Source organism: Typopeltis vanoorti, chromosome 13 (genome assembly GCF_054136105.1).
Source record: "Typopeltis vanoorti isolate ZY-2024b chromosome 13, IOZ_Tvanoo_1.0, whole genome shotgun sequence".
NCBI classification, from domain to species: domain Eukaryota; kingdom Metazoa; phylum Arthropoda; class Arachnida; order Uropygi; family Thelyphonidae; genus Typopeltis; species Typopeltis vanoorti.
The window spans coordinates 52,870,097-52,893,418 of NC_143561.1; the positions used below are offsets into that span (position 1 = coordinate 52,870,097).

Genomic DNA, 23,322 nt, shown 5'->3' on the forward strand with positions numbered 1-23,322 from the left:
GCTATACTGTTTATACCAGTAAGGATATCTTTTTTTTGCCTCGTGTGAAGTAGCAAAGCTTGTTTCTGGAGAACATGATATAGTCATATTGCTGAAATTAACTGTCAAGATTGAATGTGTGATATAGTGAAGCATTTCCTCGTAAACGTAATATATGAAGTATCTCTGGATTAATAGTTCATATTTGAATGTGTGATATAGTGAAGCCTGTTATATGAGAACGCAATGTAAAATTGAGACTGATCTTTCTGAGAACTATTAAGTTAGATTGATAAACTTTAAAGTTGCTAAACGAATGTCTGATGACTCGTGCTTTGTGATTGTTCTGAATAGTTGAACTGAGTCAATATTTAAATGCTTGAACAATAGCTTTGTTTAGAGTGAAGTTGTGTTTGAAATATTGATAATAAGAAGAGTAGAATATATATGCATAAACTCTAATCGTAAATGATATACTCAGCTGAGTAAATTACTAATGTCTTAATGAGAACTTATCCATTCTTAATTGTATTATCCTTACTAGAAATCCTTGTTGTAATGTAAATTTATGTGTTAAAGCATTAAATATTTTTATTTGAGTTGAATCTTGTGTTTGCCTGATTTCTTTCATTGCACCACTCATTAAAATAGTTTGAATCTTAGCAGGAACCCTATATATAATAAAGAGAATTTCGGCCTGAATTAAGTTGATAACTATATGGTGCTAACTGATGGTTGAGTTCACAACGTTGCTTATGCAAATTAGAACATAGAGTGGTGCAGTTAAAAATAAATCTTCTCTGTGTTTGAATGTGAAGTCAGTCAACAGCTGGAATATACAACGAAGTAGAAAGTATGACACAACAATGCTGTCTCAGATAGTTATCCCATAGTACCTGAATAAAATCCAGTTCCTTCCTCACATGTGTCCTCTCCTCCTTCCAATCAATGTTACCATAGTTGAAATTCCCCATAATAATTACCCTCCTTCCACTCATTTCATCAATTTGTCTATGCATACTATCTCCACCATCTATTCCATCACCTGGTCTATAGCAGCACCCAACTGTACATTTTGTTCTGTTAGTCTCAATCTCACACCAAATAGCCTCAAATGAGCTCTTTTCACTATCCTGCAATACAACTTCTATTCTCCTTGGCTGCAGTTTATCAGTTATCATCAGTAACACTCCTTCCCCCATTTTATTCTCTCTCTCTGTTCCTCCTGAACACACTATAACCTACACATTCTATCCCACTAACTATATCATCTTCTGTAGCCATGTTTCACTAATGCCAATAACCTGTGGTCAGGAAGCACCAACCAAGGCCAAAAATTCTTCCTTCTTGTTCCTAATACTCCTGGCATTAGTATACATGAAATGCAGGTCCATTTGTCCCACCCCTATCTTGATGCATTATACTAACTATCCCATTCTGATTTCTTGTCGTTCGTACTGGCTCGGGCACATTATATACATTCTTACACTCAACTGCCTCACTGATGTCTGTATATCCACTTCCTTCTTAATAGTTCTAGTTTCCCTAATTTTGCACATCCACATATAAGGCAGGTGATTATAATAGTATTAGATATCAACTTGGGACAGTTCCATAGAGGGCAGGAATTGGAAGGCTGGGATATCATTAGAGCGTGGGAAACTGTGAAGGAATATTTGTTGGCAGCAATAGTAAGCTGTATTCCATGAGTGAAGAAGAGGACACAATTTGGTACCAATTACATATTTGGTTTAATCCTTTATCCAAGTGTAAGCAAACAAAAGTTGTGCCTGAAATATTTTCACTACAGGGGCAACTCATGGTAAAGGTGGTATAAGTTCTGATCATTGCCTTAGTATTTCATAATGCAAAGCACATATCCTTATGGTTATGTAAAATGCTATGCATTATGGAAAAGATCACTACCCAGACCAGTTTACCTGTATTAAGTGCGGAGGTTACCTCTCCAAAAACTCGTGGGATCCCCTGGATCACCCAACAAATGAGCGACCCAAAGAATCAAAACTTAGCATTGTTCCTCCCGCAGTAACAGACTCACGTTGTCACTGAGAAGAACTCCCAGAGTTTGGCTCCACCCAGTGCAGGCTCATCCCACTACTCAGCAGAATCGCTCATATTTTATCTAAGGGGTAACAGCAACAGCTGTGCCTCAGTTAACTTCATGGGCTGCAGCATTGCCATCCATTACCCCCTCTACCTGGCTAACAGCAACAGCCAAGCCTCAGTTAGAACTTCATTGGCTACAGCATTGCCAACCATCATCCACGCTTCCAAACAGTTTCGACCCTTAGGGGGGGGGTCTCATCAGTAGGAGCCAGACTCAGAGGTGGTGATACTAAGGTGGAAGTAATGCAAAAGTCATATCACCATATACCAGTTGCCAAAAGGTGTCAACACCTTATTATTAAAATTCTCTGGATTAGTGACAGTTGATGTGAGTTTTTTCACTTGGCTATGTTACCAATTACATATTTGGTTTAATCCTTTATCTAAGTGTAAGCAAACAAAGTTTGTGCCTGAAATATTTTCAGGACTGGAGCAACTCGTGGTAAAGGTGGTATAAGTTCTGATCACTTGCCTTAGTATCCCATAATGCAAAGCATATATCCTTATGGGTATGTAAAATGCTATGCATTATGGAAAGGATCACTACCCAGACCGGTTTTGACCTTTATTGAAGTCTTATCAGTGGGAGCTAGACCCAGAGGTGGTGGTGGTGGTAATACTAAGGTGGAAGTAATGTAGAAGTCATATCACCATATACCAGTTGCCAAAAGGTGTCAACACCTGGATGACAAACAATATCAAACAGGAACTGCAGTTGAAAAAGAGGTTATGGAAGAGATATAAGGAGAGGGGTGGAGAGCAGATGAATGAGGAATATAAGACTCAGGCCAAGAGAGTAACTAAAATGGTAAGGAAAGCGAAACTGGAATATGGGAAGAGACTGGCACTAAGATCCAAAGATAATCCTAGGGAATTTTTTAGCTATGTGGCCAGTAGGAGGAGAAATGATTGTGAAAGAATGACTTTGTGGGATAAAAATGGGAATAGAGTGACTGATGCAGAAGATGCAGTGGAGTTGTTCAGTAAACACTTTATGGGAGTATTTCTCCTGGGGAAGTAAATTTTAATACTAGAGGGATAGAGCAGGTTCGAGGTTTAGAGCTGCAAGAGGAGAGTATGTTCCAAATACTGAGTACTCTGGATGTCAGTAAAGCTGTGGGATTGGATGGTTATTTCACCATGGGCTTTGAGAGAATATGCTAAAGAACTGACAGCTCCATTGACCTGGCATTTCAATGAAAGTCTGGCTACAAGAAAGGTGCCCAAGGAATGGAATGAAGGTAAGATAGTGCCATTGCATAAAGGTGGTAGCAGAAAGAAGTGTCTAATTATAGGCCAGTTTGTGTTTCATCAGTAGTTGTAAAGATCTTGGAGAAATTAGTGATTGGGCATTGGGCATATACGGCATTGGGCAGATGCTGTATACATGGTTTATGTTTATATATATGTAATGATATTTGTGAGAGTCAACATGAATTTGTTAAGGAGGCACTCTTGCTTTAGTAATATGATTGCCTTTTATAATAAAGTGACAAGAGCATTTGATGAGGGAAAGGCATATACTGCCATTTTTTTTTTTTTATTTTGCAAAGGCATTTAACAGGGTGCCACATAAGCTGATATTTAAGTTGCAGCACATGGATTTTAGATGTCAGGTTAGTCAGGATTGGCTGTCTGATAGATATCAGAGAGTTGTGTATGGTGGGGCAGTATCAAGGAGGCAGAAGGTTACAAGTGAGGTCCCACAGGGCTCAGTACTGGGACCTGTATTGTTTGATATAAAGGTTAAACAATACAGTACTGGGACCTGTATTGTTTAACCTTTATATCAATGACATTGTCAGTGGATTGCAGGGGGATATTCAGTTGTTTGCAGATGATGCGAAGCTGGGAAGGGTTATTAGTAATAATGCACATGTGGCAGCCCTGCAAGAGGATTTGAATAAATTAGACAGATGGGCGAATGAATGGGGATATCGGTTTAATGCAGCAAAATGTAAAGTCTTGAAGTTTGGGATACATTAATGGAAGGCTGCATACTCGATTGGAGGAGCTGTACTGGAAAAAGTAAGAGAAACAAGAGATCGGGGGGGGGTAATGATTGATAGAAAACTGAAATTCAGGGACTATATTACAAAGGTGGTGAAGGTAACCCAGAGGATTGCTGTAATACTGAGAAGGACACTGACCTGCAGAGATAAAAGAGTTATCATTCCATTGTATAAGATCCTGATCAGACCACATTTAGACTATTGTTCTCAAATTCGATACTCAGCATTTGAAGGGGATAAATTAACTGTGGAAAGGGTACAGAGGCATAAACAAAGTTGGTTTCAGGACTGTATACAATGTTAGTTATGAGGATCGGTCGAGGGAATGTGAACTGCAGAGTTTGGTAGATAGAAGAAGGAGACGTGATATGATTGAGACTTGTAAAGTTACAGGTTGACACTTGGGAGTTCTTTTGCTTGGTGGAACAGCAGGAAGAAGCGACGACAAGGGACCATCCCTGGAAGTTGCAAAGGAAGCTGTGAGCAAGAGGGTAAGGAGTGGTTTCTTTGCATGGAGGGTGGTTGAACCATGGAATGCATTGCCTGATAGAGTGGTAGAGTAAGAACGGTCAATGAGTTCAAGGAGTGGTATGATAGACTTTGTGTTTCCTAGGAAGGAAAGAGTGGATATTAAAATGAGAAGAACAAGAAGGCATTCCTGGAAGTTGTATAAAGATGTGGCGAAGGAGAGTGTGAAGAGATTACATGAAGAGTTGTTGGCAAGTGAAATGCTTTGCCAGAGTGCATTGCGAATGAAGGGAGTATAAAAAATGTTCTAAGTTCAATATGATAGATATGTTGCTGGTTGAGAGGGCCTTCTATGATGAGTGTATTGACTCCATGGAAGTTATTGTAATAATAATATCTTTCAATTTAGTACCCTTAAATAACCAAAAACATAGATTAAATTTACTTTAAATTAAAGATGCCAAGAAATTATGTTCTTGGTTTAATCCTTTATCATGAGTGAAGTAACTTCACGACTGGGCAACTCGTATATAGATACTAATGACTTAACATTACTTGCTTTGATATCCCATAATGCAAAGCACATTCTTTACAAACATGTATAATGCTATGCATTATACATGTACACACAGACTGGTTTTGATTTTTATTGAGGTGAAAAGTAAAGGGGTGCTCATCATAGACCTAGAGTAGTTAGTATAAGGGTGAAAGAGCCTGATAGTATTAGGAGAAAGAAAAGACAGATAGATAGTATAAGAGATAGAGTCAAGGCCTCAGCTGTTTTATATCATTATATAGCCAAAGGCTATCGGTTTTTCTTTTTCACCAATCTCATAGATAAATGACCAAAAGAGTAATTGAAACTAAAGTGCAAAGATGACTGATACCCAGGTGGTTAGCCTTATCTGAGTTAAATGCCTTGAGTTGGCCCTCACTGCCTGGAATTGCTCTCCAGTCATCCCTGCAATTGTCTATAAGACCACATTAAATTAAGAGGATGTAACTATTTAAAAAACCTCTCATTGCAAGAATAGACAAAATTTTATCTACCCCTTGGTGAATATTGCATAATATGGGTGTTCTACACCATCTAGTCAAAAATTTGATATCCCCTAGAATGCTTCTTTCTAAATACAAAAATCATCTGACTGAACAATAAAATTTCCACATTACAATATTATCAAGCATTTGGATGTCATATTGCTGGTTTTTAAATCCATGTTTCTTTCTAACCTTCCATAAATGATATTTTAATTCATTTATTATAAAAATCAAAATTCTCTTCCCATTGCTGACAGATGGTGGGTACTACAAAAAAAATAACCTGTTCTGTTGTAAGTAATGGAATGCCCAACACATTACATAATCTCTTCCAAACACGCAGGGCAAGAGAGCAGCTGTAGAATGCATGTTCTACTGTTTTCAATTGGTAACAGATGTCACAGATTGGATCCCTGAGGTTAAAGTACCACCATTTGATGATATTGACTGGAAGGTGGCCATATGCAACTCTCCAAGCAAGATCTCTCCTGTTAGGTTATCCTTGGAACTTCAATAAGTTATGAAACAAAAGCATTGTTGTCAGTACCCAACTGTGGAAGTTTGCGACAAAAGGGATTAAAGATTTCTTTATACCAAAATTTTACTTTTTTTTTAATGGAATGAATGGCAATGCCATAGTGTTGTAGCATTCTTAGAGTTAAGCACAGAGTGTTGTAGTATTCAAGAACAATCTCAGCTTTTGGACCTTTATAATCATTTACTCCAAACAGGAGAAGATGAAAACCCAGGTAGTACAGGAGAAGGTCTGTACATGTGTGATTGGTTTACAACATTTTATGAATTTTTGAAGCTATATTGCTTAAATAGCAGAATTTTAAGACTGGAAGCCCAAATCCTCCATGCTTCTTCGATAGTTGAAGAAATTCCTTTTTAACTTCTTGGCATCGACTGGACCAAAAAAATTGCACAGGCTTACTATATTATTGCTTTTCTTTAGCTTCTGTGATGTCTGTAATATTTATTATGTACAACTGAGCAGGAAAGATACATATGGTTTTTGAGTACTCTGGCTTTAGAAGAAAAGGAAAGTGGCCCTATTTTCCATTCTTCTAAGGTGTCAAAGTTCTTGTATATAAGTTCTTGAACTGGTAATATTGGATAAGTGGAGAAGAAAATTTCCAAATACAATTAGGGCTTCTCTCTCAGGAGTTAGTCCAAAATGAATGTCTCCAAGATTCCACTTTCCAAGAACTTTTAATTTTGTTTTTGTCTGCATTAGTAGTTAATCCACTAATCTTACTGAATTTTTCCAAAATATCAAGAGAGATATATATGGAATTATTATCCTTCAAAGTGCCCACTACATCATCGGCATATGCTAATACCTTATTTTCCTTCATAACTGAAAGAACTGTTATTCCTTGCACAGCATGTGTATTGTCAACTTCCTGTAAGAAATGTTCAAGAATCAATGCAAAGAGCAATGGACTAAGAGGGCAACCTTGCTTGATTCTTTTTCGAATTTTGACCAGGTCTGACAGGAACCCATTAACTAGGAGGTAAGTGGTTGAATTGGCATAGGCTCTTTTGATAATGGATAGCAGCTTTTTACCTATACCAATTTGCTGGAGTTTGTGGAACAGAAAGGGATACTGGACATTATCAAATTCTTGAGTAAGGTCTACTGATAGCACCGCCATCAACTGCCTTTTCATATTAACTAAGTGGATTAGATCTCACGTAGCAGAAATGGACTAAATTCTACTGCTTGGCCTGGAACTCCATACACCTGTGTTTTTTTAATTATATATCTCATTCCCACTTTGAGCCTGTTATTGATAATGCAGAAAAATATCTTATAGTCAGTATTAGAGAGAGAAATAAGTCTCCAGCTGCTGATTAAGGTGTGATCTCTATTAGGTTTAAGAATGAGGATGGTATGGCTTGCTACAAATTCACTTGGTATGTGTCCTGATGAGAGAAAAGAATTAAATAGTATAACCAGAATGAGAAGAATAAAATCTTGGGCCTCGCAGTAAAGTTCTATCCCGAGACTATCAGGTCCTGGGGATTTTCTTGTCTGGCAATCTTTATAGGCTGTGGTAACTTCAGATACTGTAATGGGTCTGTCAAGCTCATCTTGGATATGAACAGGAAAGCCATTAATGTTTTAAGAGTTATAATTTCCCACAGTACTATTGTCTTCAAACAGATTTTTGTAGTGTTTTTGAAAGGAGTCAAGAATGTCTTGAGTGGTGGACATGTCTTCACCACAAATTTGAGTGATAGTCCTTTCTTCGTGGAATTTAGTGAATTGTCTATTGAAGAATGCAGCTGAAGGGCAATCTGTTGTATTCTTACTTTAAAATTTCTTTCTTCTACTTGTTTCTGCTTTTCCACTTTTATCTCTATGTTAATTACATAAAATATAGAGCCATAGGCTTCATTTCGGTGATGTGAACATTATTTAAATTAAGGGGATATTAAATCCCACATTGTTTTAAAACTGAATAAGAAACTCAAAATCGGAATCAAAGAGTTTCATGCTGAACATAGTAAACTATAAAAGTATCGGCGACTACTAACGTAAGCTAAAGCATGTAGTCCAAGTACGTAGTACAAACTAAAGTAACTCGTAGCAAAGGTGTGTGGAAGTTCTGATCACTATTCTTAGTATTTCCCATAATGTAAAACCCATCTCCTAGGAGATATATGATGTTATACATTATGGTGGGAGGTCACTACCCAGACCGATTTCGATCTTTATTGAGATCTCATTAGTGAGTAGCTAGACCAAATTAATACCAAGGGTATAGCGAAAAGAACTTATATATTTTGCTATACGAGTTGTCAAAAAGATGCACCCATTCAATTACATAAAATATAGAGCCAATAGGCTTCATTTCAGCGATGTAAACATTATTTAAATTAAGTAGATATTAAATCTCACATTGTTTTAAAATCGAATAAGAAACTCAAAGATCGGAATCAAAGAGTTTCATGCTGAATATAGTAAACTATAAAAGTATCTGCTACTACTAGCGTAGGCTAAAGCACATAGTCCAAGTAAGTAGTACAAACTAGGGTAACTTGTAGCAAAGTGTGGAAGTTCTGATCGCTATTCTTAGTATTTCCCATAATGTAAAACCCATTTCCTAGGAGATATATGATGTTATACATTATGGTGGAAGGTCACTACCCAGACCGGTTTCAATCTTTATTGAGATCTCATCAGACCTTTTTTGAGGTCTCTATATTAATGTTTCTAATGATGTTGTTACATTTTATACTATTGTTTTAGTTTGTTATGAACCAGCTTCTTTCTATACAGGTCTTTCAACTTTTTTTCTTTTGAGGAAAGCCTGTTCCTTTCTCTATTCCATCATATTCTGTATTACTGGTTGTTTGAATTTTAATCACATATCCCAATTCCTGGTAACATTATTCCAATTTAAACAAAGGGTCTGGAATTTGGTCTTGAAATTTGGTAGACGTCTCCATGGTCCAGAATTAATCTCTACTTGTTCCCTGCAGTGGAACTTAAGTAGAACTGGATTATGATCTGACATGTTAATGTCAAGATGTTTTATCTGAATTACCCTATTTATAAGGGAAGAAGAGATATAAATTCGATCAAGACAGGTACCAATACTTTGATTCATGTATGTGTAAGCCTGAAGATTACGATTGCGAATCGTCCATATGTCTACTAGTTGAGCATTGTCGAGACATGTTTTTAACTGTGCATCTCCCATTTTTCCACTCCTGGGATGTCCTCCTATTTTGTCTAATGTTGAATTTTCAATACAATTCCAATCTCCAGCTACTATGATGTAGTGGGCACCGTATAAATATGGCTCCAGTTCCTGGAAGAATTTTTTTCTAATTGTTCCATTGGATGGAACATAAACATTTATAAACTTTATTACACATCCACAATATTTCCAGTCTATTTACAAGATTTTCTCTTCTGCATCCCTTTGGATATTACAGAATAACCCAAGGGGGGGGGGGACAACAATAAGAACTCCTACTCCAGCTCTGTTAATTCTTCCAAAGCTTCAATAAGAAAGAACTGGATATCTATCTGTTAAAGTTTTTATATCTTTACATTTGTAGAAGCATGTTTCTTGGGGAAACAAAAACCTATATTATGGTGTAGCATAAGTTTCCATATAGTTTCTTGTTTAATTTGCCTGTGGAATCCTCATACATTCAATGAGGCGATGATATGATTAGTGAAGTGTCACTGGTAAGTCTTTAACTTCTAGATTTTGAATGAACCTGATGGGGTCTTCGATCTGTGAAGGAGGAGCAATTGTGTAGCCTGTTTCTTGTAAACTTTTTTTTTATTATAGTTTTTTTACAGTTGCTTTCCATTATTTCAATTTCATGCCTATTGTTCTTGATTTAGAATCTAGTTATTTTCTTTTCATGTAGATAATAATTGTACTGAGAAACCTTTAAATCAGTAAACTTTATTTATTTTTTCTTTAATTGTATCTCTTAATTTCCTTATATTGCATGAGATTGGTTCTTCATAGTCCATAAACTTTTCTGAGCCTGAAGAATTTTCATTTGACGATCCGCAACCTTTTCCATCTTTACATTTTTTATTGCTCCTTTTTCTTATAGACGTACAGGTATCCCTTGCTTAACGCGGATTTGATTATCGTGGCGAAATTAATTGAGGCAATCCCTTGATATATGCGGTAAGAGTTTTGATTAATGCGCCTTCAAATTTATCATGCTCACGCCACGAGGCTGCTAGCCTTGTGGTCATCCAAATTCTCTTAATGATCTGTGTGAGAATGTGAAAGTTTTATTTTTCCCACCAAATACAACATCATAGTTACAACCCATGGACATGGGAGTCATTGCAACTTTCAAAGCTTATTTTCTTAAAAAGACATTCTCAAAGGCAGTTGAAACAACAACGGGTAAAAATCATGAAAATCATGCCACGAGGCTAGGAAAATCACGCCACGAGGCTGAGTGTCAGCCAGTTACTTCGCTGCTAGCATTAAGAGTGGGTGCATTACAAACTCCAGTTGTTCTGTTGTATGTATTTACAAATTATGTTCTTCATAAATTTTACAGCCCATTGATCATGTCAAAGAATAAGAGCAATCCCACAACCGGATCATTAAGTGAAAAAAAGAAGAGGAAGGTAATTACCTTAGATACAAAACTTGATATAATTAAAAGATTTAAACGTGGTGAAAGTAAAAGTAAGGTTGGATGCGAATTTGGTTTTAACAAGTCTACAATACGGACTATTTTATCCAAAGCTGATGAGCATTGTGAGCAAGGTAAACTGGCATCTATATCTGCAAGTATGCAATGCACACGTAACCAGAATGTTATAATGGTTGAAATGGAAGATCTGTTGATTATTTGGCTGGAAGACTGCAATCAGAAGAGAATTCCAGTTAGTGCCTATAATATCACGCCAAAGCTCTAAGCCTGTTTTCAAGACTTAAAGAAACTAAATATAAAGAAGACAATTCAAAATTTGCATCTAGCTAAGGCTGGCTTGAAAATTTTAAATCTAGAACTGGACTAAAGAATGTGAAAATAATAGGTGAAGCTGCAAGTACAGATGAAGATGCTGCATCCACATTTCCTGCTGAGCTGCAGAAAATTATCAAAGAAAATGATTACGATTACCACCAAATTTTCAATGTAGATGAAACTAGACTCTATTGAAAAAAAATGCCATCTAGAACTTTTATATCAAAAAAAGAAGCAGTGCAGTCTGGCTATAAAGTATCAAAAGATCGCTTAACTGTTATGCTTGGAGGGAATGCTAATGGAGATTTTAAATTGAAGCCGCTGCTTGTCTATCGAACTCAGAACCCAAGGACTTTAAAAGGATGTAACACAAGAACTCTTTACCTGTAATTTGACGGGCGAATCAGAAGGCTTGGGTTAACTAAAGTCTATTCGGTTTAAGTCTTATTTTTGCCCGGCAATTGAAACTTATTGCAAGATAAATAATTTAGCTTTCAAAGCTCTTTTGCTTTTAGACAATGCACCTGGCCATCCAAATTCTCTTAATGATCTGTGTGAGAATGTGAAAGTTTTATGGACATGGGTGTCATTGCAACTTTCAAAGCCTATTTTCTTAAAAAGACATTCTCAAAGGCAGTAGAAACAACAACGAGAGAAAATACGATTACGTTCCACGAATTTTGGACAAAATTTAACATTAAACGCGCAATTGAGAACATTCTCGTGACTCGTGGGAGCAAGTGTCTTCTAGTTGCATGAAAGCTGTTTGGAAAAACCTGCCAGAATGCGCTAATGACTTGGGTTGTTTTCAAAATCCTGTGAACAACGTAGTCAAAGAAATCGTTGCAGTTGTTGAAGACCTCAGTTTTGATGGTGTTGATGCAGATGTTAAAGAATTATTGGATTCAAATTCAAAAGATTTCAGTGACAACGATCTTCTTGAAATCGAACAATGCACATATGAAGACAACGAACAAATGGAATGTGAAGATGAGGTTTCAAATGAAACAACAGTCAAAGAACTGGATGGAATATTTCGCAGTTTAGAATCGCTTAAGCAGCAAGTAATGGATATGAATCCAGATGTTAATCAAAGAATTCTTGTTTGCCGAGGTCTAGAGAGTCATTTTGCTTGTTTCGTAGAATTTATGCCAATAAGAAAAAACTAAAACTGTTCAAATGACTCTTTATAACTTCTTCTGATTAAAAAAAAATTGCAGTAACTAATGTAGGTACAAGTATTTATTAAACATTTACTTTGCATTCATTTTTTATCTTTCCTAAAAGAGTACCATATAAAACAAACTATTAGTACAGTAATCGATCAGGGACGAATTGTACTTTTTACCATTGATTATTAGATTTGATTAATGCGATTTTGATTTACGCGGTAACATCGAGGGATTAATTAACCGCGTTAATCGAGGGATACCTGTAGTTGATTTTTTAATTTTTTTCTCTATCTTCAATTTTTTTTATTAATTCATCTTTCCTTTTTGATGATCTTATCTGCATATTAAGTTCTTTCAGTTGTCTTACTTGTTTTTCTGTTTCTTCTCCAGTTTCTCCTTATAGAACAGTTTCATGTTTTTGCATTTCATCTTGTATCTGTTCAGTTGTTATACTAGGTTCATTACTGATAATTTCAAATGATGTTCCATCCATATTTAACTGGGAAAGTGGCTCCTGCCGTTTTGGGATTTTTGAACTAATTTGTAGCTGATTTCATTGCACACTTTTTGTCATTTTACCAAGTGTAATTTATTTAAAAGCATCAACATTTATCGTCTTTACTAGACTGAATTGAAAGATCTGGGAACTCTTCATTATGTCTATCTGATATATATGTACACATTGTTCTAATTGGCTCTACTGGTGCTCCCACTCTTTCAGCAAAAGTTCTAAAATGACAGGTGTTAATGTGGTGTTTCAGAACTTTTGCATTTCTAACAGGGGTTTGAGACACTAATTAGCGATATGTCCAATTTCCATGCAGTTGAAACATTTAGATTTGGGGCAGTTACCACCCCAAGTGATCATATGAACCACAACACAGGCACTGCCTTTTATACTCCAGGATAGTTTATGATAACTTGGGTTGTACTGCTGTTGACAAAATTTGGTATGGGTGTCGTCATATCCATTGTGAAGGTGACATCACCAGAAAACCAGTTTGGATCTTCATCTGATTAACACTTTTGTATGTTACTAATCTTACTTAATTTCGAGAATGTTTGTATAAGAATTTCATTACTGTTCTTTATATATTCCATTGGAAATCTTTCAATTTTTACCTGGTTCCTGACCATTACAGGAATAACTATGCTGACTTCGAAAGTAAAACACTGTAATGGTTTGTCCCTTGTTTCCACATCTTTTAGCTACAATTAAATATTTATTGAAGTCTCATCAGTGGAAGCCAGATCCAGTAATGATACCATGGTTGAAGTAATGCAGAAGTCATATTTCCAGATACAAGTAGCCAAAAGGTGTCAAAATCTTATTACAGAAATACTCTGGATTAGAGATAGATGTTGAAAGTTTTTCCACTTGGTTATACTATAACTTAAAGATGCCAAGAAATTATATATGTCTGTAAGGGTATGTGCATTGAAAATGGGATACTAAGCAACTGATGTGAAGTCATTAGCCTCTGTATACAAGTAGCCCAGTCGTGAAGTGACTTCACACGCAAACTTTGATACACTTGGATAAAGGGTGAAACTAAGAATATATTTTCTTGGCATCTTTAATTTATAGTATAACCAAGTGGAAAAACTTTCAACAAAATAAATTTACTTTAGAAAATGAGAACAAGATTTGAACAACATGGGACCAAGGAATGATCCCTGTAGTACTGGTGACCTTATATCCTGCAAATTCCTTCTCTCCCTGTAACCCACTTTTTGATATCTGTCACTCATCCATCCTCTTATCCACACTGATAGTTTATAATCCAATCTTACATCCTCCAGCTTATGAAAGAGCCTTCCCTTTCAGAAGTCTTACAAAGTCCACAAGTATTATGGTATCTTCAGAGGAGTAGCCACCTCTTCACACAATATTAGATGGAAAAAAACAAAAGTACTACATAACAGTCATTATAAGTCAGAGGGTTATTTTTGGTATTAGCATTATCTTTAAAACATTCCCCAAATCTCCACAAGTATGGCTGTATCAGTTTACAAAAATTTGGGAGATAGTCATGTTAAGATCAAATTAATACCTATCAAGCTCTCTGTCTGTACCCAACTATAGAAACAATAATGGTGCCTATTAGGAATTGTCTTGTCTATTACAGTTTTTAACTGTTCTGGTTATTAACTAATTGTTGCTGTTTGAGTACTATGACAAACCATTTGTGCTCTGAAAATGTTGGATATAAAACCAACAAAATTTCAGCAAATAAGTAAAAATACATTTTCTTTAGTTTCTTGTGGTGTGAATTTAACCACCATTATGGGTACAGCATTTTTCAGCAGGACAGGAGGGGAAAGCGTGGTGGTGGGGTACTGCTTATGATAAGTGACGACCTATGTCCTCTAAGAGTGGAGGCTTTGGAAGGAAGTGAGACAAATGATTTTGAGAGCATGTGGTGTGAGGTAGAGGTAGGCAAGACAGGATATTTAGTGGGGGTGTTGCTACAGACCCAGGAGCACAGAGGATGGGGACCAGGAGATGTTTAGACAGTTAAGTTTGGCAAGTGCAAGAAGAATGATTGTTATGGGAGATTTTAACTACAGTAGTATAAATTGGAGAGAGGAAGATGCATGTAGCAATAGTAGCAAATGTCTTAGGCAACATGTAATACAGGGAACAAGAGGTTCAAGAGTTTTGGATTTGGTTATAGCATCAGAAGAACTGATAATAACTGAGATGACATCTCTCCCACCAGTTGGAGAGAGTGACCATATGGTTTTGACTTAGAAAATGAATAGACATGCAGGAGTATCAAACAAACAGACAGGAACGTATATGGAATTATAAGGCAGGTGATTATAATAGTCCAAGACGTCAACTTGGGGAAGTTTCATGGAGGGTGGAATTGGAAAGCCGGGATATCATTAGTGCGTGAGAAATTGTGAAAGAATATTTCTTAGCAGCAATGGCAAGTTGTATACCACGAGTGAAGAAGAGAACACAATTTGGAGTAAATTGGATGACAAACAATATTAAACAGGAATTGCATGCAAAAAAGAGGCTATGGAAGAGATATAAGGAGACAGGTGAAGAGAAGATGCATGAAGAATATAAGACACAGGCCAGAAGAGTGATTAGTATGGTAAGGAAGGCGAAACTGGAATATGAGCGGAGATTGGCCCTAAGATCCAAAGAAAATCCTAGGGAATTTTTTAGCTATGTGGCCAGCTATGTAGGATTTTTTAGCTATGTAGGAGGAGAAATGACTGTGGAAGAATGATATTGCGGGATAAAAATGGGAATAGAATGACTGATGCAGAGGACATAGTGGAATTGTTCAATGAACACTTTATTGGAGTATTTCATCCTGGAGGAGTCAGTTTTAATACTAGATTGATAGGGAAGGCTCGAGGTTAAGAGGTACAGGAGTAGAGTGTGTTTCAAATACTGAGTACTCTGGATGTCAGTAAAGCTGTGTGACTGGATGGTATTTCACCACAAGTTTTGAGAGAATGTGCTAAAGAATTGACAGCTCTTTTGACCTGGCTTTTCAATGAAAGTCTGGCTGTGGGAAAGGTACCCATGGAATGGAAGGAAAGTAAGATAGTGCCATTGCATAAGGGTGGTAGCAGACTGGAAGTGTCTAATTATAGGCCAGTTTGCATATCATCAGTAGTTGTTAAGATCTTGGAGAAAGCAATGAGGGACCGTATACAGCACTGGGCAGATGAGGGTGGTGTTATCCGTGAGAGTCAACATGGATTTGTGAAAGGGCGCTCTTGTTTTAGCAATATGCTAGCCTTTTATAATAAAGTTACAAGAACATTAGATGAGGGAAAGGCATATGCTGCAATTTTCTTAGACTTAGCAAAGGCATTTGACAGGGTGTCACATGATAAGCTGATATTTAAGTTGCAGCACATGGGTCTGGATATCAGATTGGTCAACTGGATTCAGGATTGGCTGTCTGATAGGTATCAGAGAGTTGTGTGTGGTGGAGCAGCTTCAAGAAGGCAGACGATTACAAGTGGGGTCCCACAGGGCTCAGTACTAGACCTATATTGTTTAACCTTTATATCAATGACATTGCTAGTGGATTGCAAGGGGATATTCAGTTGTTTGCAGATGATGCAAAGTTGGGAAGGATTATTAGTAATAGTGTAGATGTGGTAGCCCTGCAAGAGGATTTGAATAAGCTAGATAGATGGGGAAATTAATGGGAGGGAGGGTGTCAGTTTAATGCAGCAAAATGTAAGGTCTTGAGGTTTGGGAAACATCGATGGGATGCTGCATACTCTATGGGAGGAGTTATACTGGAGGAAGTAGGGGAGACGAGATCTGGGGTTGATGATTGATAGAAACCTGAAATTTAGGGGAAATATTGCAAACGTGGTGAAGGTAACACAGAGGGTTGCTGCAATTATGAGAAGGACACTGACCTGCAGAGATAAAAGGATTATCATTCCGTTGTATAAGTCTCTGATCAGACCATACTTAGACTATTGTTCTCAGATTTGGTCCCTGGAATTTGAAGGGGATAAATTAACTGTGGAAAGGGTACAAAGACGGATGACAAAGATGGTTTCAGGACTGTACAATTTTGGTTATGAGGATCGGCTGAAGGAATGTAGACTGCTGAGTTTGGTGGATAGAAGAAGGAGAGGTGATGTGATTGAGACTTTTAAACTGTTGAGAGGTGGTTACAGGGTTGACACTGGGGAGTTCTTTTGCTTGGTTGAACAGCAGGAAGGAGTGATGACAAGAGGCCATCCCTGCAAATTACGAAAGGAAACCGTGAGCAAGAGGGCGAGGAGTGGTTTTTTTGCATGGAGGGTGGTTGAACCGTGGAATGCATTGCCTGATGGAGTGGTGAGAGCGAGAACGGTCAACGTGTTTAAGGAGTGGTATGATAGACTTTGTGTTTCTTAGGGTGGGGGGACCTCCCCTTGATGAATTTTGACAGACTTTATGTTCTAAGGAAGGATCTCCCACGATGAGTCTTTTGACTCCATGGAGACCTGAATAATAATAATAATAGTGTGTGTGTGTGTGTGTGTGTGTGTGTGTGTGTGTGTGTGTGTGTGTGTGTGTGTGTGTGTAAAATCATGGTGTCCATTCCCCCTTGTCTAACTCAACTGTAACATTATTATTAAATGTAAGCAAGCTATTCAAACATGACCCTCTCTTAGTAAACTCATGCTGTTCTTTGCAATGTATAGATTTTCTATCATACTCTTTCTGTATACAAATTCTTACCAACTTTTCCAAAATCTTCACCACTATATTTTTACTTTCAATTTTGCTATTTAGGAAACTTGGACAACAAGCACGAGAATCACTTGAACAACAACATGAAGTTTTTCTAAGAGGATATGAAACACGACTAAACTACATAAGTATCGCCAAAGAAATGAAAAATGAGCTGCAGGTAATGACAATGTTTTTCTTTCCGTTATTTTTTATTGGAAGAAGAAAAGGCTAAATTTCCTTTGACTTATAAATAAAAGTGATAAGAAATTAATATTTTTTTGTTCATTTCAATTAAACATCCTATAATGACTACTAAAGCAGCAAACAGCACTGTTATTGTATAAAGTAGTAGCATAAAATTGAATATCATTTAATTTTATGCTACTTCAATTAAATTTTACAAAAGCTCTGATTCGAGAGTACATTTTACTTGAAGCCACTAAAAGTAAATTTTAGCCCCCACCCCCAAAATCTTAATTTAGCATTCTTTTTAATAAAGTAAAAATCAAATCTTGCTGTCAAACAAAATAGGGAGAGCCTCCATAGCTTAGTCAGTATAGACGAAGCCTTTTGGTCGGAAAGACCTAGATTCAATTCCCATCTATGAAGTGAGGAACCTTTATCTGGTCTCTTTTAACAAAAGGTGAGTTAGCCGGTCTCATACAGAGGTGTGTGTGTGGGGGGGTGGTTCACCCAGAAACTAACCCCCTCCCCCCCCGAACAAGTAAACTGGCCCCATGAATACATGGATTACAATCAGGAAAATACTTAGCAAACTGTCCCTCCCAGCCATAGGCCTGATTTGTCAGCTATGCTGGTTCCGTGCCTGGATAAAATAGGGAGAATGAGATGGTGCTGTATCTCCCCTTAAAAAAGGGACTCACAGCCATTGTATCATCATACGAAATAAAATAAATAAATAAAATAAAATAGAAGCAACAGTGAAGCAAACAATACTGAGGGAATAAAGGAATGATATAGCAAAAGTCATTTACACCCGAAGTAACATTACTTAATCCTGTTGGGAATGATAGTTTGAAAATTATTCAGGTTTGACAAAATTACATTAGCAAAATGCAACAGAAGTTTTTACTTAAGCATATGCTGCAAAAACTATGTGGACATCTCATTGTTTCAAAAATCATAATACACTATTGGCAACGGATACATTGCATCATGGTAAACACTTCTGGTATCACAATGCTAGACCCAGAAGAAGGAATATTTTAGCTGACAAGTGGAGGAATTTTTCTAGGCTTTCTTTCAGCTAGTTTCCAAATTAGTCGAATCTTTGTCACAGGCAAACTACCCCAGAAACTTTATTTTTTAATCTCCCTAGTAAACTCAAGTGTAGAATTCACAAAGTTTCAAACAACAGTATAGGTGTTAGAGTGTAGGATCATGAAAGTAGTTATCTGCTTCACTTCCCCTGCACATACACCATATCTCTAAGATCATCGGTACCACTGGGCTAAGCCTCCCTTTGAAAAAGTAAATGAAGTTAGATGATTTTTTTAACACATTGCTAGCCCATCATCATATGGACTTTCCACGAAGTGGTGATGAATGGAAAACAGATATTTTAGACATTTCTTCCCAAAATGGCAATCAGTTTCTTTAGTGAAGTTTCTTGTCTTGATCTCATCTTCAAACAATGCCTAATTCTTCTTAGAGGTCTTCTGTGATAAGGGTTTTTTGCTGGACAGTCTTAACTTTTGCATCCCCCTTTCCTCAGACTATTACTATAGCTCTAATAGCATGGCACTGTACATTATGACTGATTCTGAACATTTCCTACAGAATTACCACAAGACAGGTAATACGTAACCATCTGAAAATGTTTGACATTCATTTTTCTGGAAAATAACAGCTCTTATGCAACATAAACTGATGGAAAGATATGATAATTATTTGAGCATCCTAATTTTTCTTGAAGAATGTGTGCTGATTATAAACCACATGGCACAGCAAGATATAAAGGCAAGGGTCCACTTTAAATGAATGTAGTACTCTAAATGGGGGATGGTTTAACTGAATTTCAGCAAGGTGCTGTCATGTCTACTTAAACCCTGCCCATCAGAGTCAAAGCTGTGATATAATGGTGGCAAAAGGTGGACAACAGTGAACTGAGATTTACAAAACACGATGTGGGTAATGTGAGTATAAGGCAACCACATAACTTCTGCCATATGGCATGCATTCTATTTTCTCTAGTTAGTTCCCAAAGAAGGATTTTCTTTCAACTTAAATGTATTTCATTTAATCTCTTATGGAAATGAACATTATTGATGAAAAGGTCAGTATGATTTCAGCTGACACAAATCACACTGATAAATACACTGCTTGGAAAGAAGTCAACAGACATCATAGAGTGAGGAATAAACAGCCATGGCACCCATCTTAATAAGATGTAGGATCTCCTTTCACTGCGATGACTGCAGCAATCCTATGGGGCATGCTTTCCACAAGCGTATGATAGCAATCAATGATTTTTTTTGGAATTTTGGACCATTCTTCCTGCAGACATGTAATGAGGTCCTGGACTGTTGTGGAGGCAGATATCCCTTGACCTCACTCCAGTTCAATAAGGCTGAAATCATGGTTTTGTGGAGGCTAGTCAAGAGTGGTGAAGTTTATGCCCACAAACCATTCAGTTATAGCAGCAGCTTTATGACACAGTTTATTGTCTTGCTGAAAGAGACAATGATCAGTTCTGTAGAAATGCACAAAGTAGGAAGCATTGCCTAGAATATTCAGATACCTATCTGAGTTCAGTGTTCATAGCACCACAAACAGAGGTCAGAATCCAAACCATAAAAAACAGGACCATACCATAACACTGCCACCTCTGAATTTCATAGTTGGGATATGCACTCTGGTAAGAGATGCTCACCAGGCACCCTCAACACCTACACCTGTCCGTCTGCTTGGTAGAAGGTGTAGCATAATTCGTCATTCCATAACATAGCTTCCTGAGCTTTCACATCCCACTGTACGTGCTCTTTGCACTGACAACAATGCTACATGTAGGTTCGGGTAATGTAGAGATTGCATACTGCAATCTTACCATAGAAACCCACATTGTGAACCCTTGATCTGAATGTTTTTGTGCAATTCATGTTCCAGTCAATGCCCACAACTCTACATACAACATATCAGCTGACAAATGTTGAAGAGGTTTTTCATAAAATGGTGGGAGATGGGGGAGAGAAAAAGAGGTCATCCCTGGAAGCTGTATAAGGGGGTCTTTGGATTATAATAATAATATGTAAAACCATATTATTATTATAATCCAAAGACCTCATGGAGTCACAGACTTATCTAGATCTCTTTTGTCATACACAAATTCTCTGCAGAAACCATACCCTCAGGCAATGCATTCCAATCATTCACAACTCTCCATGCAAAATATGCTTCTTAGTCCCTTATTCACACCCTCCTTTCACAGCTTCCAGGGACGACCTCTTTTTCTCTCCCCCCCCCCCCCAATCTCCCACCATTTTATGAAAAACCTCTTCAACATTAATCCTATAACAACTCATTACCAACTTGTACATCTTTAGCTTCCACCTATCCACTAGACTCTGCAGATTGCATCATTTCAACCTTTCTTCACATTCACCATTCCAGAGATCAGAAACTATTTTGGTCAATTGTTTCTGGACCCTTTCCAACATCTCATCATCCTTTTGAAAACCAGGTGACCGAATCTCTGCACAGTAGCCCATTGTAGCCTTATACAATGAAACCCAGAATCTCCTTACTTCTGCAAGTCGGTGTCTCTGCATCATTACCAGAATTCATTGTGTTGTAATTACAAGTTTGGCAATATGTCTTCTAAATTTTAGATCCTTATCCACCATTACAAGATTTCTTATTTCCTCCACCTCGAACAATATATCCTCACCAAGAGTAAATTCTACATTCCATCTTTGTTTTCCAAATTTTAAAACCTTACATTTAGCAACATTGAACTAGCATCCCTATTCATGAGCCCATTCAAGTCTTTTTGTAAGGCCACAACATCTGCTCTACTCCTCATAGTTTGTCCCAACTTTACATCATCTGCAAACAGCTGTATATCCCCCACTGAAATCTTTCTAGCATAACAGGTTAAACAGCAGTGGCCCTAAAACAGACCTTTGTGGCACACCACTGGTGACTTTCCTCTCCTGGGCTATTGCTCGCCCCCTATTATACTTCATGGCACTCTATTGTCATGTTCGGCGAGTGTGGTGCAGTTGACTTCTGTGCTTCCATCTCAGTATGGTATCACTGATTGTTGACAAACTGGGCCATCCCAGGTCAACAATCAGTGATACCATACTGAAGTCTGCAACATGGTATCCTATCAGAACACCTCTTTCAAACTCTGTCAGTTTCCTTCTCACAGCCATTTCACCCAGACACAATTGCACTGACTTGGGAGCATCATATTCCTCTAATTTATACCGGTTACAAATATGTAACTCGTTACATGGCACGATGCACCTTGCCAATAGGTATGTTCGTTAACTTCTTTCCAAGCAGTGTATATTGCCACGTATTATGTATACTGATATAAATAGATTATATCATTGACTGTGTAATTTCACAAATAATCCATATCATGACTGAAATTTCACTGTTCTTTTAAATCCAACATTAAGCCCAAACACTACACTTACTTATTAGATAATCTGATGCAATTCAGTTTTCAAGGAATTTGTCTCCATGAAAAAACACAAGACAATTAATAGGCAAGATTTTATTTTCTCAAAGGAATATTTATAAATTATCAATACCATATCTCTAAAAATAAAGTATAGTTCAAAGTAAAAAACATTTTTGGTAAAGACTTCTTAACACTTTTAAACACTATGTGAAAAATCTGAGTGTTTTTTTTTTAAATAAAGACTTCATTGCATGACAGAAGACTAAAAAAATATATTAACTTTAAATGTATATTTTGCATGCATTATGTGTGAAGTTTCTCTGTCCCTATCAAAATGATTCTTAATTTTTGAGAATAGGTCAAATTAGATGACTTGAAGAAAAGAGAAGAAGAAACTCAAGCAGTTAAAAGAGACTTGGAAGGTAGGATATGATTTTATCAGAGAATTCAATTAGTTTAAAATTGCCTCGGGATAACTCAAAATAAAAGTACACACACAACAGAAATCCTTCAGTGAGCCTATGTTAACATCTTAAATAAGGAAATGAGCATTGAAAACTATATAAATTCAATATATTAAATGCATCATGACAATAGATTTAAAAAAAAAAATTTGTAATTTGGAATTACCAAACATTTATTCAAATACTGCATTATCTGCAGTGAAAATATCAGTAAAGGTTTTTCATTTAATAAAAATTAAAGTTTCATTTAATCAATTTTGGTTAAATGAAACTTGATAATATATAAATAATTCATAATAGTGGGTAAATGTTTTGTTTATCAGGCCATTCATTATACTATTTAAATCATTAGTGGGACACTGCTCAACTCACCTATATACTTGGTAACATAATACAGAAAAAGATGAGACAGAAATATAACACTGAGCTCACATTTTATTTCCAAAATGACTGACTAAACTTTGCAAGTGAGCAGATGTTCTTAGGTTGGGGTTGTTCATTTGCAAATAGTTTAGCAAAATGTTCAGGTAGGGTTGAGTGGAGTTGCTTTGAGGTTATTGAACTGCATGTGTTCTCCTAGCTAGTGCACATTTTACAGTATGAAAAACATGAGTTCTGAGGAGGAAAAACCCTGTCACTTTCACATAAGGCTAGCTAACTCACCTCAGTGTTAAAATGGCAGGCAGCACAAAAAAGAAAAAAAAATCCTTTA

The 23,322-nt window shown here is 36.8% G+C and overlaps 1 protein-coding gene across 3 annotated transcripts in view; it reads left to right on the forward strand.

Moving 5' to 3' along the window:
• Window positions 1-23,322, forward strand: part of LOC150100155 (glucosidase 2 subunit beta-like) — a 283,833-nt gene that overhangs the window by 16,654 nt on the left and 243,857 nt on the right. For all 3 annotated transcript variants that reach the window (XR_016549237.1, XM_090402550.1, XM_090402551.1), the window contains exons 2-3: window positions 17,553-17,670; window positions 22,505-22,568. Coding sequence is in view for 2 of the 3 variants with exons in the window: in XM_090402550.1 (XP_090258676.1) it covers window positions 17,553-17,670; window positions 22,505-22,568 (182 nt within the window). In the remaining variant the exon portion in view is untranslated. The remainder of the gene's footprint in view (window positions 1-17,552; window positions 17,671-22,504; window positions 22,569-23,322) is intronic.